The following is a 15,326-nucleotide window of genomic DNA, read 5'->3' on the forward strand; positions in this document are numbered from 1 at the left end:
TGGGCAGCGGCACCCCCACAGCCAGCCCTGCTGCTGGACACTCTCCTCACCCTGCCTGGCCCCAGTAAAGCACCATCACCTGAACTGGGGTATCTCTGGGATTGCTTTAAGGCTCTGATTGGAGGGCCTGTGTGAGCTGTGGTATCAGTGGCTGCAAAAAACTAAGGGGCTGCAGAAGTCACCCACAGAGGTTTTTTTCCCTGACTTAGAGCCAGATTTCATGAACATAAACCCCAGAAAAAGTGTTGCTTTAAGACACCCCAAGTCCCCTGGGGAAGCTGGCGGGACACTGAGGACAAAGGAGTGTCTCTGACATTGGAGGGATTTCACAGAAAGCATTTCTAGAGCAACACTGACTCCAGGTGCCTGGCACCCCTGGTCACTAACACATCAGCCCATCCTGGAAACCACCCCCACATTCAGTAGCTTGACAGCAGGAGGTGGGCTTATTAATGACCTCATGGAGGATCATCAGAGGAATGCTTCAGCAACCTAGGTTGAGCACATGGAGATGAAGCACAGAGATACTCTGCCTGCAAAGTTGGGGTTTTCAGCCTACACAGACCAGGAGCTCTCTTTTCCAAGGGAATTATTTTTCTCTTTGCAAACCGTTAGGAAAACAAACCAGAATCCAAGCCCACCACCAGCCCACTGGCAGTCACAGTCTGCTTACTGTTTATACTCATCTCTTGCTTCCCCCCAAAGGCTAGCCCACAGAAACCATGCCCCTGCAGAGAAGGTCCCCAAAATGAGCTTTGTGGCACCAAGAGCAGCAGACAAAGCCCCTGGCCTGAGCAGATCCTGCCAGAGGGCTACAGCCAGTCCCCACCACAGGAAGCAATCTCTTCTCTGGGGACTTTCAAAGCCCATCTGGATGTGTTCCTGTGTGGCCTGCCCCAGCTGAATCTGCTGTGGCAAGGAGGTTAGGATTTGATAATCTCTGGAGGTCCCTTCCAACCTCTAAGACTGTGCAATTCTATGAAAGGCACAGGAGACTCGCAGCAAAACTTTGGTAGCCCGGGAAGGATTCAAGACACCTACGCACACCCGAGAAGCTGCAGGGTCCTCCCAAGCCAAGGGAAGCTAGGAACATCATTTTTAATGAAGCTGAACAGCAGCAAATCTGTGGCTTTATCTCAGCTCCCTGCTTTGGGTGTGATACAGAAACACCCCTAGCAGCTGCTCTGTCCTGAAGCACAGGAGCAAACCTGTCGCTGGCATCAGCACTGGCTCATTTAGTAAATTACTACCAAGTGTGGAAGGCCCATAATTTTTCCCCAGGGACCTGAATAATGAAGAACTCTGACCACTAAAGCTGCATGACAGGAGGTTTGCTGTCAGTGGTCCAAAGGATGGAGCCACCTGGAGGATGGGCAGTCAGAGTATGCAAGAAGGTTTTTAGAGAGCAAACCCCAGCCCCCCAGTGCATTCAGTGGCTGCCAGGCTGCCACTGGAGCACATGGGAGAACAGAAGCAGCATTTGCAACAGCTCCACTGGCTCTCACTGGCTTTGCTCTGAGGTGCAGCTCTGTGTTCCTTCACCCCTAGTGTGACAGCACGCACTGTGGCTGGGCACTGCAGGAATACGAGGAGCCTCTCACCACCTGAAGCTTCCAGGTTCTCCCACACCTGCCTGGATGCAGAGTAGCCCTGCAGAGTAAGGTGGCTGAACCAGGCCTGTGCACAACCAAGACTGCCACCAGGCTGCTCTCACTTTCAAGCCCAGTTGGGAACCTGCATTTCCCAAGGTTTCTGCTCCCTACCACTCGCAATTCCCCTTCCCACACATCAGGAGCAAGACCCCCAAGAACTTCTGCAGCCACACCCTTGCTAAGACATCCCAGCTGTGTTCTAAGCAGCTCAGCACACTGCCAGTGGTCAGGTTGGGGGGTTTATGTGGTTTGGTGTTTTTTTTGTTTGTGGTGGGTTTTGTTTTGTTTTTAAATCAAACCTCCTCAAACCGCTCCCAGAGTTCTTGGGAAGGCACTGGATGGACACAAGCACCTCCCCTTTCCTAGAGCCCAGATTGACCCCCAGCTGCTGTCAGTCCCCAAACATCCACTGTCCTCTCCTTCCACACACAAATGGGTTCCAAACAACCAAGCACACAAAGTTAACTCCTTAAGACCTTTATTAAGAGATGCTTGCAGTTTGACTTGAAAAAATCAGGTGTATATTTCATACAAATTAAAAATGAAGTTCTTAAAAATCTCAACTTGACCAGATATGAAACAATTTAAAAACCTTTAAAGGTATATTGAGAAAAAACAGACTTTTAAAAAACGTGTTTATCGTTTCCAAAAGGAGACTTCTTTAGGTAAAAATAATAAAAATCCCATGCTGCATAGACAATGCAGATAGTTCTAGTAATCTGGTCAACAGCAAAAAGCAAGCACTTAAGGTCTTCAGTTCCAATTCTTTTGTTCATTTCTTATTGCTGGAATTTCGTTTTCTTCTTCATTTCTTATGTCTTTTCTTTGATGACTAAACTGAAAAAAGGAAAAAAAAAAATGATCAGACAGGTGTGAGAGGGGTACCTCTGTTGTCTACATTTACCATGTCTCACTGGTAAATTCTTCCCTTCCTATACACCCAAGAACACCAATCTTGGATCAGCCCACCAGACTCCTACGATCTGTGACTAGAACTGCCACCATCGATACAAAAGTGCAAAGGCATCCAGGAAGAGAAGACACCGAATTCGGTACAAGGGAATCCCCTCCCCCTGCTGCCACCTCACCTACTCTGATGCCTGTGGAGTGCTGTTCTGACAGGCTCTGGGGGTACACAAAGCTCTGCAAATGCAGATAGGAAGTCCAGGCCACCCCTGGATGGGCACAAGAACTGAAGACCTTGGGGAAGGCAGCTACAGAGCAGATTTCTACCTGTGCCTAGCACAGACAGTGTGCCCTTGGTACATCACTGCCTAAACCACAGAAACTACAATTTATCCCTGTCCAATACCATCAACAGACAAGACAGAGCAACGAAGCGTCAGCACAGTACCATCCTCAAGCCCATGGCATCCAGTGGGTGAGAACTACTAAGATGAACACCAGGATACAAATAAGGTTGGCATCCAGCACACAGAAAACACTGCAGCCTGGAGAGGTATCAAGTAATTCACCTGCACCACAAATCCAGCACCACCCAAGCCAAGAATTGAATCTCCACAGCTTCAGAAGTCTGCGGCCACTGCCCACACCAAGATAACTCTCCATGCCCAGCTCCCTGATTATCCCATTAATGTCAACACCACCACCAGAGCCTAGTGGCTTCCTTCTGTATGCCTGCTCTCCAGGCAATGAGGGATGAGTAGGACACAAGAAACAACATAGGAATGCTGGTGAGAAGAAAGGGGAAGGACAGAAAAGGGAGGTACCAGGAAAAGTGCAGAACAAGTGAGTCCTGGCAGTGAAAACACTCCCAGATGAGCAAAACTGGCCATCGGAAGACAGCACCAGACAGGCTGTGTCACAGCCAGTCCGCCTCCCAACAAAAGCAGGGTTTTCACGCTGCCCTTCACACCATCCTCCCAAGTGGCAGCCACAACTAGCACCCCAGCACTCCCTCCCCTGCTGCCTGGGATGCTCCATGCAAAGAACCATCTCAGCCACTGCTTCCAGCACTTTGTTTAGATAAAAACTTTCTAGATAAAAACTGATAGGCTCCTGCAAACTCTGCATCAGCTTTCTAGGGGTGAACACCAAAGGTCTCAATGCTGCTCACTTTCTCTTCAGGACTGAGTGCTCAAATCTCAGGTGCTCACAATGCCAACTAAAACCACAGGACCTGTTTCTCCTGGCTGCTCTCGTCACGACACCAGCACCACTAGAACGACCATTTCTGGGTAAACGCAGACTGCTGTGAGCCTTGACTGCTTTTCAGATGAGCAGTGTTCTAGGCAGAGACTCCATCAGCATCAAGGAAAGCCTGCAGTCCCAGTCCATCAGCACCTGCACAGCTCAGCTGCACAGGCTTGCCCCTGAGTGCCACTGGCACAGCACAGGAGCGAGAAGTGCTCCCACTGCGTGCAGGGCAGGGAGCAGCCAGACAGCGCAGGCACGCACCCGGAGGATGGTCGATGGTAAAGCCGGCGTTTACTCAGCCCCGCCCTGCTCGGCCTCGGGAGCGGACGTGTTCTCAGCTGCTGGTTCGGCTGCCTTCGTCTCTTTGCCATCTTGTGGTTTAGGGTTCTCTGGGCGTCTGCGTCGGTAGTTGAAGTTACGGCGGTACCGACGTTGAGGTGGCTGCTGACTTTGGGTCTCATCTCCTTGATTCTCTTTATCTTCTTCGTTCCCATCCTCCCTAGGCTGTCTCTGACGAGGAGGACCCCTGAAAGTCAAGCTAGGCTTTAACAGTGCAGCATCTGACCAGCGCCATGTTCTGTCTCTGTTGCTACAAGGCAAGGTTTTACAAAGACAGAGCTGATCTGCAGCATACCTGCGAAACCGTGGTCTATAACCTCGATACATGTTCTGCCTGACTGGTCTGCCTTGTTCTCCTGCACCCTGGTTGTCAGCACCCTGGAATATAAGAGGCAACAAACCATCTCTGCCACATGCAGAAGCCCACAGATGCCACTCACACTTCATCAAGTTAACACAAAACGAGCCACCTTCTCTTTTTCAAAGCTACAACACTAAAACCTTCAGCTTATCAACATCCGCTCTGCTGTTTTGTCCTGCTGTCAAACCTTACCAAAACAATCCCAAGTAGCTACAAAAACCTGCATCCCATCACCCTGCTCCTCAGCCAGCCAGCTGAAGCAGACCTTACCTCCACTATCTCTCCCTGCACAGGAGGGTTAGAATATTGTGGTCGACGCCCGTAGGGCCTCCGCATATAGTAAGGTGGGTACCGCCGCCTGCGGTAGGGACGGCGTTGCTGGGCTTGGCCTTCTGGTACGTTCTCTGCTCCTTCGTTCTTTTCCCCACTCTCACTGTTCTGGTAGTTTTGCTGGTAGTTGCGTGGAGGACCCCTGCGACGTGGGTATCGTCTGTAATGGTTACGGTCTGCTGCATATTTGCTGCCTTGCACTGGGACTCCACCAGGACCTGTAACGTTGGCTGCCTCCGCACCCTACACAGCACCAAAGTTACAGCAGAACAGAGTTGAACACCCACTCACCATTTACAAGGCACGCTGCAAAGCAATGGAGAACCATTCATCCCCAGAGTTGTCAATAGGCATCAACTCAAACCACAGGCACAACAGCAGAGCCTGCAGCTCAGCCCCCCAGAGATGCCCTCACCTTTTCTCCCTCAACCACATCAAACTCCACCGTCTCGCCATCTCCTACACTGCGGAGGTACTTCCTGGGGTTGTTCTTCTTTATGGCAGTCTAACAACAGAGAATTGCAGAATTAGTTCCAGGCACAGCATGAGAATACCACTTAACATAACTGAAGACTTTTTTCTTTTAAAAAGCATTAAGGAACTTGAGTATTTAGTATCTTAGGAGGAAGACCTGGACTCCTGAAAAAGCAATTAAACCTCTGTGAAAATCCAGGAAGCCATAAACTGTACCTACTTTACTGCATTCCTGGCCCATCTGAAACATGCAACAGCTTTAGCACTGACTGGAAACATCTGTCAACAGTGTCTGCAAGCTGATAAAGCAGTTTGAGCACACCCCACCAACCCACCCCTGCCACGCAGCCTGGCCACAGCACAGCTGACCAGTTTGGCACTGAACACTCCCACAGCCGTTGCCTCTTCCTCTGAAGCACATGCACTGATACAGAACCCTCTTTCCAACCACACACCCAGCACATCCTATACAGCCCAAGCTACACAAATACAGCCACGGCCATAAATCAAATGTTTCTGCCTCTGAGGCTTCCAACACCACCATTATGGCCACAGTATTGACCAATGAACCACAAACTCACTTCAGCTGTGTATTGTACACCAAAAGATCACCTCTCAAGGTGTCAGAACCAAACAAGCCTCTGTATCTGCATGTTAAAGGACATCACCAGAAAGCAGTGAACGTTCTCTGCTCTTCAGCAGTGGACTGTACTTTTGACAGCTGAATTCCTACTTGATACACTGTGCTCTCAGCCACACTCTGCTTACCAAACACTGCAACCAAACAGTAAAGCAAGTCCAACAACTTTATAAAATACCAGCAACAGAATTTGAATTGGTTTTCTTTTCCTGAATGGAACAAAAACATGACCCCAAATCTCAACCTATATAACAGCAGCTGAGTCAAACAGCTCTTCCTGAGAGCTTGATGATGAGGATGGCAAAAAGCATACACAGCTATAACTCCTAAAGCAAGCTGATTTCTTTCAGATTAGAGCTCTAAAACTGTTCTTATTGAGAAAATTATTAAACAAATTACTGCCAAACTCTGCTATTAGAAACATAGACAATGTTTACCTGTGCAGTCTGACCGTTACCTAAGGTCACTTACAGGTAACCCCACCTGCACATCAAGTACTGGAGCCTGGAAGCTTGCCTTCAGGGCAGGTATTATTGCCTCAGTCACACACAGTGGAGTCACTTGGCCTTTCTCCACTGCCCATCACTAACAACGTTTTCTAAACAAGTGCTCCTACAGGTAATTCAGATGTGGTATAAGCAAGAAACAGAGCTGGCAAAATCAAACTCAAGTCAAAGCACTTTTCAGGGGTTATTTTTTCCATCAGAATACTCCTCATTTGAAACAAAATCCATTGACTCCAAGAGGCTCAGCAGCTCCTTGTGGGCTGCTTCACAACAGGAGACATGGGAGCTGCTGATCACAGCCTCACAAGTCAAAGGCATGGGCTAAGGCCAACCTGCCCCATGAAATATGGCACAGCCTCACCCTGGGCTGGCTCCCAGAGGTTCCTGTGCTACTGTCCATGACAGCTAGGTCCACATACCTATTACACAGATTAAGTGCCTATTCAAATATTTGTGGATTGTCACTGAAAGCCTTAAGCAACAAATTCTTTAAGTTTTGCCTAAAAAAATCTTCAATGACATTGCATCTCTGTGACAACCCAAGTAATTTCTCCCCCTGCTGCAAGCTTCTCATTTCACTTTATTTCCATTTAACAACTACACAAATCCACCAGGCAGTTTAATTGTACTTCCAACAGGCATCTCCAAGCCAGCAGAGCATATGTGCAGACATCGGCACCAGCCTACCCAACCCCCCATATCTATGTCCTCACCACAAGCAGGTTGCAACTCAATAGTGAGAAACAGTTGTTTGTGTTCAAGTAACAGCTCTTGGAGAACACAAGGTTCTTCCACAGCTTCAATCCTCATTACACAGGTCATGCACATCAAGTTTCAGAGGTGTTAACCTTCAGTTTCAGGGAAATCTTACCTGATGGACAAACACATCTTCCTTGGTGTCATTCCTGCAAGACAACAGAAAATTTAAATTCATGTGTGAAATTCACAGTAAATTAAAAAAAATCAGTTCTTTGGGGTGGAGTCAAAACATGGATCTGTCAAGCTCTAAGCATCAACACTCCTCAACCCACTCTCAGCTAGTCCCTTACTCACTTAGCACTCACAAGGTTCAGAGCACAGAAGAGTCCAGAAGTTGCATGTGACAGCCTTTCACACACCCCTCTCTCTTTCACATCCACCATTTGAAGATCAAACACCTGACAGTGCCCAGTCAATCATTCCTGGAAGTGTTTCATGTGGGAGATCAGCTATGGAAACCTCTGAAACAGGCCATGACATCAACACTTGTGTGACCTCTCCAGAGTGACATCCTCTCACTCTCGATGTCTTCCTCATTTAGAAAGCAACACCACCAGCTGACCATTGAAGACAGCTTACTCACGCTGTATTTGTGAGCACAGAGAGGAAAGGATTTGGGTCTGTCCCCTCACAACAAACATAAAACAGCTCAGGTCTGTATCTACAGAGATCCAAAAGCATCCCTCAGTGTGACCATGATATAGCTTCCACAACACCATGCTGCAACCACAATATGGCACCAACTTAAGTCAGTGAAGTTTCTGTTCTGCAATTACAAGGTAGAGCTGAAAGTGTCCAAGCTGCCCACTTAAAACAAACCGAATGCCCCCCCTCAAAGCTTGCACTACATCCAGTGAATCTTGCTGCAGTGCTTTGTTACAACAGGATGGTTTGAACAGTAACAAAGTGGCTTTTATTTCTTAGAACTGCTGGTTAAAAACACTGCTAAGGAAGGCTATGTGAAAATGTACTCAGAACTGGAGAGCTTAGAGCTATGGGTAACACAATAAAGAATTAATTTTTCCTTTGAAGATAAAGCTAGGTTTTCCTCACCACTGGCTTTAAAACACAAGAATAACTAAGACTTTGCTAAAAACTTAATCCAAGCAATGACAATTCTGTGGGGCAGCACCATAAATAAGCCACATTGCTTCCTCTCTTGGAATTGAGGCCTACAGGCCCCTGAGGTTACTGGAAAAATGGCAGTTAAAAGACCACAAAGCAGAACTAGTCTGATCATCACGAGGCTGCTTATCTCCAAAGCTCTGCAGTGAGGCATCCAGAAACCTCTGCAAAGCCCGAGCCAAAACATTCTTCTTGGCAGTCTCTTACCACTAACAGGTTTCAGTACCAATGCTCAGCACCCTCCTTCACTCTGCAGACAATGGCAATAGGAAGGGACAGTGCCTATGTGTGGCAAATAGGGATGCTCTGCACTCCTGCCCAACATCTCCACATCATCAGGTGCTTGTTTCTAAAGTCCTTTTGAAAACGTGGTTTCCATTGAAGAGGACACTGGGATTTTAGATCAACAACTGACTGTCACAGAGCTCAAGGGGTATACACAGTTCGTTAAAAAATATATCAGTTGATTTTAAACCTCAGCACCTGCCACATTGTCTGGACACTGCTTTCCAGAAAAAGCACACCTAGAAGCACAGCAAGAGTGCAGCCAGTTGGATGGAGTAACAGGAAATGATGATTTTCTTAAAGAAAACTTGAAAGGTACAAAAGAAAGCCCTGATCTGAAGGCCTAACAAGCCATTTAGCTTATCTGTCCCTTTAATTCTTTAAACCCTAAAAATACAAAATACTAGGAAGACAAGCAGACACTAAAGAAGCACCAGTGTTCAGCCCAGCAGAGCACTAAACACAAAGCCAGGTATCAATGCATGGCTGCAGTTACAGCAAGGACCAAGTCAGCAGCTTGTTTTGGTAACTCCAACATACAACTGACAGACACTCGGATGCCAATCTAGCATTTCAGAACAGAGATGCCCTTTAAACATTAAAAGAACACAGGAAACACTTAGAAGTTAACATGCAACTACACCACAACTAATTTTCATTCCCAAGGTATTTTTAGCTGTAGATAGTCCTGGGTGAAGCAAAGACAACCAAGGGCAGGAGCTCTGGTGAAGTCTCCCTCACATCAAGCCAAAGCGATTCCAGAGTTCAGGAAATGTCCTCCAGTTTGGCTCTCAGGCTGTGGCTCTAATCTCCTGATAAAACGAGATCATCCTGGGTTTCTCATTAAAAATGGCAACCTCAGGGATTAAACAGCTGCCAAATGAATGGCTGGGGAAGCCATTGGATGTCTTAACTAGCTGCTGTCACTTCCTCCCTTGACTCACGCTCTTGAGCGCTTCCACTAGCAAAGGAAGTGGGGAAAAAAAGCCTTCCCTGGAGGCAGAGTTCCTGGCCCGTATATGCCTTTACAAAAGTCAGCAAAGCTGAAGTTTACAGCATACCTCAACTACACAACATTGAACACTCAATTCTGCATAAAGAATGCAAACTGCAGACTTAGAGACAAGTTTTTAAAAGCTGCTGGCACAAAACCAATTAAGAAACTTGGCAGACCCTTAAGATTGTTTTAAGGTAACACAGTTTTTAAAAAAGCAGTAGTATTTAAACTGAAATAAAAGCCCCACCAGAAGCACCAGTGTCTACACTTGCTTCCTTCAAGAGAGGTTCCCAAGGCATCAGCCAAATTCTGAAACTGCAGGTGAGATATGAGGCAGGTAAAGAGAAGGGTGCTTTGGATTATGGCCTCTGCAAAGCAACCTGTGGGGAGGCCCTCCAGAACTGATAAGTACCCCAATTATCCAGAACTGGTTGGCAGAACAACTCCAGGACTCCTCCACCTCTGGACAGCTACACTGATATACCAACTTTAAGTATTTACACAAACCTTTAAGTGTTTTTTTCCCTTGAAATACTACTATAAAAAGAATCTTTTAGGCACTTACTTCTTGAGACCCCTTTATACACTCGATGTGTGGTGCACAAATGTGAATTTTGCTCCATTCCCCATACCTTCAGGGTTTCCTCAGGAGAGGGTGCTTGTAATTACAAAATGCTCACAGCCATTTTGACTTGCACTGATGTAACGGAACCTCATGCAAGAGTTTAAACAAGTATTTTGTGTGCTAACAGTCACCAGACTTTTATAACCTTAACAGAAATAAACCCAACCGAACCAACCCCAAAACTCAAACCATCAAAAAAAAAATTAACGTAGTAAGTATGGCATCCCAATACAGCCATCAGGTGAGTGGGGTTTCGCCGAGATTAAAGCACTAAAAAGACAACCAAATAAAAACCGACGGTAATAGAACTCCTGAGACAGAGGCAGGACACACCGGCCAAGTGTCACCAAGCCCCTGATTCCCCCAAGCCCCGCAGCAGCCCGTGTCATCCAGCAGCGTGCTCCGCGTCGGGCCCAAGGCCTCCAGGGCCCGAGCAGAGGCCTTGCCCCCGCGCCCGCTCCCCAGCGCCCCCTAGGCCCTCACCTGTTGATGAAGCCGTAACCGTTCCTCACGTTGAACCATTTCACTGTTCCCAAAACCTTCGTTGCTGAGGAGAGGGGCGAGAGGCGGCGGCGGCGTCAGCGCGGCACGTGGCGGGGCGGCGCACACAAAGACCCCGCGTGGCGGACATTTTGAGCCGCCCCGCCCCCATCCGCCGACACGCGGGGCCCGGCGGCGCGCGCGGGAGGAGGAAGAGGCGGCGGAGAGAGCCCAATGGCCGCGAGCGTGGGGGCGCGCGCGCCGGCGGGAGGCAGCGCGCGCCGCCCCTCAGTGAGGGGGAGCTCGCGCCGCCCCTCCGCGATGGCGTTTAGAGGGGGGCGGGGGGGGGGGTCTCGCGCCGCCGCCGAGGCCTCCCAACCGCCGCGGACGTACCCTCCCCGCCCCGATTCCCGCCGCCCCCGCCCTTCCCCTCACCGATGACCTTCTTGTCCCCGCCGGCGGGAGGCGCCGCCGACGCCAAGCCGCTGCTCCCGTTCCCGGTGCCGCCGTTAGGCTTAGAGTCGGCGGGGGCGGCGGGGGCCGCCGCAGGGACGGGGGCGGCGGGCGGCTGGGTCTCGGCCTCGCTGCTCATGGCGGCGGCTGTTCGGTGCGGACGGTGGTGGTGACTGGCTGTTTGCGCCGCCTCCCGCGGTGTGATGGTGACTGAGGCCGGCCGTGGGGGGGCTGCTCCCTGCTCCGGGCTCGCTGAGCTCCGCTCTCCGCTCCTGATACCGATCGAACTGGCCACAATGGCGGCCCGCACCGGCTAGCCACCCCGCGCGCCCCGCCCACGAGCCACACTATTCGTCTCCCGGACCGTCCGTTAAACGCCTGGAGAGCCCATTGGTTTTCCCCGCACGGCCACAGCCCCTTATCGAACACCTATTGGTGGTGGTACCTGTCTCTCTACAGCCACGCGTGTCCATTGGCTGCTCCGGCCGCGGCTGCCAGGCTCTCTTTTCTCACCGGTCTACCCGAAGTCTCCACCCCCACGCTCTGGTTGGCCGCGGCCGCCGTTCCCACCCCCAACGGGCCTGGCTGGGGAAACGCGCGGGGCCATGTGGCAGCGCCCGCCTCGTTACCGCCAGTTACCCCTATACCTCTCACACCCTCCGCTCGGGCCGCCCCTGCTCTGCTGTTACCGGCACTCGGCCCAACGCCCCTCGCTGCCGGCGTTTCCCCTCACTTTAAGAAAACGAAGGCGGAGGGAGCCCCGGCGCTTCCCAAAGCGTTAATGAACGGTGGGGAATGACAGAGCTGGAGACTCGGAGGACTCGATTCCAACGTCACAACCCGCAGTTAAAGCACTGTCTTGAACGTTGTGGGGAGACCTAGCCTAACTCCCTCCGCGGCTGCTGGTGGCCCAGTCTGATCCCTCCTGGGGAGCAGCTCAGCCTCGTCTCACTACCACCCCAGGTGAGGCAGAGGTCCTGAGGCATGTGCCTCCTGGTGAGGAGGGGAAAAGGGTCTGGGCTGCACCTACATAACTGAGACACGATGAAGGGCAGGTGCACTGCATGGGCTCTGCTGTCTATGCTTGTGTTGCTCCACAGGAGCTCCTGGGATCACACCTGCCTGTACAGTCACTCCACGGAATGCCTCCTAATTGAGTCATTTTAAGAGCCAGGCTGTAGACCTGGGTCAGAGGTCTCTTCAAAGCCTAGTTTTTAGTCTAGTCAAAGCCATCTTCCCTTGCCCTCCTTCCTTCTCAGCAGAGCTTCTCTGCCAGAGGGATGGAGAGTATGAGGCAGCTCTGAGCCCTGCTCCCCACACAGGCAGTTTCCTGACCCATCTTTGGTGTAGCGTATGCCCTTGGTATCAGCCCTTCCAGCATCACCCACAGATTACTGTTGATACCCCTATCTTAGTGTGGAAGATAAAAGCCAGGAACCTGGTCTCCCACATCACACCAGAGCCAGGTGAGAGTCTTGGACGGGGCCAGGGTCAACCTACCACAACTGGGGTTATGGACATAGGCCTTGTCAAGCTATCTTGGTAACTTCTCCTTGAGATCTCCAACTTGGCTAATGGAGAGCTTTAAAACAATAACACAATTCCACAAGGGATTCACATCAGCATTGTGACCTTGAAAACACAATGGTATCAAAAGTGGATGATGCTTAGTATGTCCATTGAAAAATGGATGTTAAACTATAATGGCAAATAGGGAATCCGCCATCTGAGGGACTCTAGAGGGAGAAAGCTGGGCAGAAAACTTCAAATCTCAGTGATGAAGCCTGTGAGGATGTCAGGGCCATGCACCTACAGGAGAAAATGTCGGCCACCATGGCAGTCATGTGGATGGGGGAGGATGATGACACAACACTGCAGGGCCCAGAAGCTAATCTCATCCTCAAATGAACTAAGAGGACTTGTTACACACAACATATCTGAAGGGTTCAGCTGGAAAGCTGAAACTATGCATGCTCAGCATCAAAGAACAACATAGCCAGATATAATTAATCATGGGAACAACTTTCAGAGAGGTTGTAAGGGATTGGCTGCTGTTAATTTGGGGAAGCTCTGTGACCCCTGCTTTGCAGGCAGGGTGACAGGCTGGTTGCAGGAACATGAGTACATCAGGCTGAGAAAGTACTGCTGAGCCTGGACCCAAAGAGGAGCTGGATTCCCTGTTGAAGAAGAGTGGTGAATTTGGGTACCCGCAGCCAGAACTGCAAAGCCCAGCTCTGCAGCCAGCAGGCAAAGCAATGTGAGCTGCCCAGAGCCAAGCTCCTGCCTAAACCCCACAGGGAAGGGCCATCAGGGCACACTTCCTGAGCAGGACCAGCATCTGAGTTTCTCTGGTTTTGATCACCTCTATCCGACAGCAGTCATCCAAGTCCGGTTTTTTTTAGCGCTCTCTTGGGAATCTTCAACCTTCGTCTCACTGGGAAGAGCCTTCTGCAAAGTCTTTCTGGGGCTGGAGAGGAAAGGGATGGTGGTGTGTGCTTTGTGTTTCTTTCATCAATCTGGTGTTCTGCAGGTACAAGAAGGCCTTGGGCTGGAGAGAAGTGAGCATGAGTGTCCTCAGCAGCTCTGCAATCCCAGGAACAGAGACCAGGAAAGTCTTCAAGGACTTTGGTCACATCAGATAAACAAGCACACCAAGGTATACATGTGGGGCTGGTCCTCCAGCACTTCAGTGCTTGCTGCCCAGCACTGGGTAATGCACAAATTAAGTGGGCGGACTGCACCTCCTGGAGACAGAATCATAGAATCAAGAAGGTTGGAAGAGACCTCAAAGATCATCGAGTCCAACCTGTCACCCTAAACCTCATGACTATCTAAACCATGGCACCAAGTGCCACGTCCAACCCCCCCTTGAACACCTCCAGGGATGGTGACTCCACCACCTCCCTGGGCAGCCCATTCCAATGGCCAACCTCTCTCTGTGTGAAGAACTTTCTCCTCACCTCCAGCCTAAACCTCCCCTGGCGCAGCTTGAGACTATGTCCTCTTGTTCTGGTGCTGGTTACCTGGGAGAAGAGACCAAACCCCTCCTGGCTACAACCTCCCTTCAGGTAGTTGTAGACAGCAATGAGGTCTCCCTTTTTATATTTCTCAGACTGCCCCATGCAGTGCCTCACTTGGATGTGTCTGCAGTCTTGGAAGCTTGACTACTCTATGTTCTCCTACAAATGGACCTTGAGCTTGTTTGGAGGTTCTAGCAGGGGAGTGCAGCTACCATATAGCCTTGACCGATGAATGGTACCGTCTCTATCAGGGAAGGTCGTCCTCTTCGACCGAGCGCGCAGCTTCGGGAGGGCGCACATGGAGCGGTGAGGGAGGAAGGGGACACCCGCCTATCCAGCCAGATCAGCTGAATCAACCCTGGTGATCAATGGGGTGACAGATGTCGCAGCCAGATCACCCTCACATCCAAGATAGCCCCACTCAAGGCACTGCTGATGCCCAAGCAGTGATGGGATATATCTAGATGGGATGAAAGGCGTGCAGGTGACACAACAGAATTTGTCCCACCTCCTTTATACTTAATCTGCCAAATGAGAAACCCTGTGCTGTAGCCTAGCACCTGTGAGGGGGGCTTTCTTGTCAGCAGACAGCTGAGCTCAGTTCTGGGAGAGTTTTTCCACCAGCCTGCAGCCTTGGCTGTGCTCTTTGAAACCATACAGAATGAGGAGCCCTGAATTTCACACCTACAGCACAGCTATTCTCTGCTTCCCAGCCCAAAGGCCGGCTCACATCCCTGTACCCCCAGGTAAATTCCTGTAACAGCCTAGTGCCAGGTTTTAAAAATGCTTGTTTACAACTAACTCGCCCCAGAGTTCCATGGGGATGGAAGTCTGTGTCACGCTGATTTCTTGTGCTTCAGTAAGGCTGCCTATAGAAAGATTCTGGAGACTCTCCAGGTCATAAAACCACCATGGTTGGAAGGGACCTTTGGGGATCATCCAGTCCAACCATCTGCTAAAGCAGGGACACCCACAGCAGGCTTCCCAGGATCACATCTAGGTGGGTTTGGAATCTCTCCAGAGAAGGAGACTCCACCCTCTCTGGGCAGCCTGCTCCAGTGCTCTGGAACCCTCACAGCAAAGGTGTTCTTCTTCTGGTTCTGATGGAACCTCCTGGGTTTCA

The 15,326-nt window shown here is 50.3% G+C and overlaps 1 protein-coding gene across 2 annotated transcripts; it reads right to left on the minus strand.

Annotated features, from left to right (window-relative positions):
- Window positions 1-2,123: 2,123 nt before the first annotated feature.
- Window positions 2,124-11,322, minus strand: YBX1 (Y-box binding protein 1). 2 transcript variants are annotated; one of them, XM_054395128.1, is made up of 8 exons: window positions 11,166-11,322; window positions 10,734-10,797; window positions 7,331-7,364; window positions 5,255-5,344; window positions 4,780-5,082; window positions 4,444-4,526; window positions 4,071-4,335; window positions 2,124-2,489 (listed from the first exon to the last, which is right to left on the minus strand). In XM_054395128.1, exons 1-7 carry the CDS (start codon window positions 11,320-11,322, stop codon window positions 4,101-4,103), a joined length of 966 nt encoding a protein of 321 aa, XP_054251103.1. In that variant the 3' UTR covers window positions 2,124-2,489; window positions 4,071-4,100. The 2 variants fall into 2 exon arrangements, with proteins under 2 accessions (XP_054251103.1, XP_054251102.1); XM_054395127.1 differs by having other exon boundaries at window positions 4,071-4,347.
- Window positions 11,323-15,326: the final 4,004 nt, after the last annotated feature.

The sequence above is a fragment of the Indicator indicator genome, chromosome 32 (assembly GCF_027791375.1).
Source record: "Indicator indicator isolate 239-I01 chromosome 32, UM_Iind_1.1, whole genome shotgun sequence".
Taxonomy (NCBI): Eukaryota; Metazoa; Chordata; class Aves; order Piciformes; family Indicatoridae; genus Indicator; species Indicator indicator.

Bases quoted from the DNA above. Each gene is read 5' to 3' on its own strand.
- YBX1 (XM_054395127.1), bottom strand. From the start codon at position 11,322: ATGAGCAGCGAGGCCGAGACCCAGCCGCCCGCCGCCCCCGTCCCTGCG. The intron at 5,083-5,254 runs GTGAGGGCATCT...GGTGCTGTGTAG, and splicing joins ATGTGGTTGAGGGAGAAAAG to GGTGCGGAGGCAGCCAACGT. The intron at 4,348-4,443 runs GTATGCTGCAGA...GTTAAAGCCTAG, and splicing joins TATAGACCACGGTTTCGCAG to CTTGACTTTCAGGGGTCCTC.